Source organism: Papaver somniferum, chromosome 4 (genome assembly GCF_003573695.1).
Source record: "Papaver somniferum cultivar HN1 chromosome 4, ASM357369v1, whole genome shotgun sequence".
NCBI lineage: Eukaryota > Viridiplantae > Streptophyta > Magnoliopsida > Ranunculales > Papaveraceae > Papaver > Papaver somniferum.
Window position 1 is genome coordinate 18575540 of NC_039361.1, and position 4238 is coordinate 18579777.

Consider the following 4238-nt stretch of genomic DNA (forward strand, 5'->3'; position numbering starts at 1 on the left):
TCTAAGTTAATGACTTGACCAGATATATCACTAAAATCTTTGATCGGAGTCATTAAGTTGTTAGCTTGCTCATGGGAAGCTTTGACAAATATAAGCAGTCATCAGCAAAGAGCAAGAGTGGAACATTAGGAATCTCTTTATTAATGCGTATCCCTTGAATTAGTTTGTTGTTTTTATCATGGACAAGACATCTAGTTAACGATTCCATACATAAAATAAAGAGATAAGGGGATAATGGATCCCCTTGCCTAAAACCTCTAGTTGGTTTAAAAGAGGGACATAAAGATACATTAAGCATGATAAAAATGTTGGTGATATTAATACATTAATAAATAAGAGCACACCAATCTTGCGAAAAAGCCAAAATATTTGAGAAGAACCAATGTCAATCTTCCCGAATTGATAAAAAAAAAAAATCTTCCCGAATTGATAATGGGTGAAATTTTTCACAAGTAGATAAAAACTACATCAAAATAATAGCGCTCAGATGGCACTGAGATTTGTTGTATGTTCACATTTGCCTCGTGGTGAATCAATATGGGCTAAAAATTGGTCCCTTGCCCCTGGTAAACCAAAATCATCATTCTCCGAGCTACAATGGAAAGGAACCATGTAAAAGACTCGACTAACGACTCCATTTGACCGTGCAAACAATACGACTTGTTTCTGACCACTTTCGCGCCAAAACATCATAAAAAAATGCTGGATACCGAAGTTCTGCCACACATGGTTTCGTGGTGTAGTTGGTTATCACGTCAGTCTAACACACTGAAGGTCTCCAGTTCAAACCTGGGCGAAGCCAAGTTTACCTTTTTGTTTTTTTTTTTACAAAAGAGGGTTTAATTTTTTTTTTGTGTCGTTCAAATCTTGCAAAGCGTTTTGTTAAAATTTTCTTTTGGGAGAGGGTTTCTGAAAAAGGCATTCAGAAAGAAAAATGGGTCATAGAAAATATTTGCTCAGCTCAAATACATAATGGAAAGACTGGTTTTGGAGTGACAGATGGTTTGGTGAGACACCATTCGGCATCTCCCACCAACTAGCTTTTGATGCCGCTGCAAACAAAACGGCTACAGTTAGTAGGGGAACTAGTAGACAGTGACAATGGGAGATGGAAGGTTCAACTACTTCATCAACCATCATTTAAAGGTTCAAATTTTCGCTTGGTTAGCAGCTCAAAATGCGATACCTACGGTAGACAATCTGAATAAGATGGGTTGTGACATCACTACAACAAACTGCTGCTGATGTAACTCTCAAGCTGAAGCCGTTGATCATCCACTATTGTCTTGTCAGTTCACATCTCAAGTTTGGGACGATTTTCTAGCTAACAACTGGAAAAGTTGTCTGCTGGGGATGTAGAGAAGCAAAAAAGGAAGAGAATTTGGCCTATTGTTCCTTTTGCAACTATATGGGCAGCGCGGATGGAAGCAATGCAAGAACTATGGCTAAGAAAAGGGACTCTCAACCATACTAGCAGTCGAGGTTCTGATCCATTTTTGGGGTATGAAGTAATTTCCTTCACAGGAAATTCCATGATCTGATCTGACTTATCTTTACTGAGAGAATTGGGCCATCAAGTTATCTCGATCTCAATTAAAACACACCCAACACACCCAAATTGAGAAATACAAATGTGGAGCTCTAGAAATATAAAAGTGCAGTTACTGAGAATAATGGTATATACACCAAAAGAATATTAAGCAAAGATTAAAAGAATACATGTCAGGAAAAAAAACCAGCATACAAACTGTATTTCTGTAGGATATACACAAGGACGGGAAAATCTAACATAAACACACACAAACTTAACTCTCATTGTTTGTAAATCTTAAAGATATGCAGAGATGAAAAGTGATCTTCTTGACGTCTATTCTATAAAGACTACGTATGGATGTACACAATTGAAACCAACCGAGATTTAAGAGAGAAGTAAGATCAGAATGCCATGAAGAGAATGGCGCCTCTGCCTCTCTATGTCAATCAGTTATCGCACTTCCATCTTGAGGTTCTCACACAGCTGAGATAATGACACCAACTGCAATGATCGTTACCATTTTCCCCTCGAAACAGCATCACAAGTCCCACCGTGAATCTGCAACCACCAAATTGGGAAAAGGAAGTGATGATTAATAACACAATATAGAATTTGGATGAAATTGTTCAGTATAAAACGATAAAAAACATAAAGAAAAGACGATGAACAGAGTAGAGTATTACCCAACGATCAAAAGGGCCAATCCAAGGAAACAAAGTACCCACTGGTAGACCTTATATTTGGATTTGACACGAACATCGGCTGGGAGGTTTCGGCGTTCCATCCAACTAAATTGAGGTCGGAGCAACAATACAAATCCAAGCAAGAGGCCAGTAAGAAAACCACCAATATGTGCATAATTGTCAACGTGAGGTAGTAACCCAACAGCTAAGTTGATAACAATGATGAAGATAAGCGTAATCGAAGCTGCAGCCTGAAAAGGGGAAAGGATTGACACTGTAAGCAAGATGCAGTACGTAAAGGTAGACATAAAAAATGACCAGTAGACCGAGTAACCAATAATATGGTGATCACTCATGACCCCTGAATGCTTGTAGAATAACTGCAAACCCATAAAAACAACTAGAAACTACATTTGAGCGCACTCCACTTTGTAACAACTGGAAATAATATTCAAAAACTATGAAACTTACTTTATTGGCATATATGGTCCAATTTGTTAGAAGCTCTGACAGCATGGCTCCAAGAAGTCCAAACAAAGCACCAGATGCACCAACAGAGATATTGCCTCTGATAAAAAGAGTAGAGAGGACACTTCCACCTATGCCAGCTATGAGGTAGATTGCACCGATCCGAACTGAAACATTATACCAACATGAAGTTACTTAAAACACTCACTTCTGATATTTAATGTCGGAGACCAATTTTCTTATCTTTCAAAAAGAAATCAAACTGTAGCTACTGTCTACGCAAAACTGAAATACTTACTGAAACCAAATTGCTGTTCAAGACGAATTCCAATGAAGACCAGGCTCAGCATGTTTGCAAGAACGTGAATGACACCCGCGTGCAACCATATGCAAGTGAAAAGTCGCCATCCTTGATTCTCATGGACCACTTTCTGCCACTGAAGGGCTCCCAACTTCTCCAATCTGTGTAGTCATGAATAAGACCAAAACAGAGTTAAAACTTTATGCACATGAAGAAAACAAGGGAGTCATAGATTCATTTCAAGGAAACGCTTCAATCGAAATGAAGGAAGAAAACAAGGAGTCATAGATTTAATTCAATGAAACACTTAAATCGAAATGAAGGAAGACAGAAAGAAGAGGGATGAAAAATGGAACATAAACAAATATAATCTCCACTCATAATCATAAACTCATAAGTTATACAAATCAAGCAAGTATTGTAATATTTACTATTACCAGCCTCTAAAAAATAGAAGAGAACATTTCCAGATGAAAATTGATGTTGGGCACAATGAGAAGAGTAATGAAAGAACTTAAGCAAAACTTGGACATAGTTCACTAAATACCTAACATAAATACATAGAGAAGATAATTGGACACCTATAAAAACACAAAAACAGAAGAAATCCAAACACCTACAAATAACAGCAAAAGATGCAAACACATGCAGGACGGATATTATCATCCTGAAATGGCATCATTATGGTGAAAATTTTTGTCATGCTAAGGACATCCACAACAAAAGGAGTTTAGAACATGGAACCAGCAAAACGAAGACAAATCCTCTTATATTACTAATTCAAACCTACTAGTCCTCTAGCAAATGAAAAAACTTCCTACATTCCTCTTTTTCCTTCTTATTCTTACTAGGCAAATGGCTTAACTCAACCAGCAACAGCATGTTGCGAAACACAGACAAAAAAATCACTACCAGAAAAAGAATTGGTTCATATCCCAGTTCGGATAGAACACAACAAGTCAAGAACATCAAACAAAAGAAACACTAAATTATTATCAACCAAACCTATGTAAGATTAGGTCAACAACTTAAACATACTCTTCCCAAACATCAAAAACAAATTAACCCAAAAATCAACTAAACAGTTCTCCCATACATCAAGTAAAGTTCAATAAAACTAAAATTCAATCACAAACAAGAACTATCCATCACAACTGACTAAAATCATCACAATTAAGTATAACCCTAACAACAAATTCACCAACAATTTCAACTCCAAACATCAAAAAAAAAAAAAAAAATCCCCAAACCC

General features: G+C 36.9%; 1 protein-coding gene and 1 non-coding gene across 2 annotated transcripts in view; one reads left to right on the plus strand and one right to left on the minus strand.

The window, feature by feature from the left end:
• Positions 1-728: 728 nt before the first annotated feature.
• Positions 729-802, plus strand: TRNAV-AAC. The gene has a single exon. It is a non-coding gene; the product is annotated as a tRNA-Val (tRNA).
• Positions 803-1644: 842 nt separating this feature from the next.
• Positions 1645-4238, minus strand: part of LOC113274853 (RHOMBOID-like protein 2) — a 3383-nt gene continuing 789 nt past the window's right edge. The window contains exons 2-5 of the mRNA XM_026524259.1: positions 2984-3147; positions 2689-2852; positions 2218-2468; positions 1645-2092 (exon numbers count right to left, since the gene is read on the minus strand). Coding sequence (XP_026380044.1) covers positions 1981-2092; positions 2218-2468; positions 2689-2852; positions 2984-3147 — 691 coding nt within the window. The 3' untranslated portion in view covers positions 1645-1980. The remainder of the gene's footprint in view (positions 2093-2217; positions 2469-2688; positions 2853-2983; positions 3148-4238) is intronic.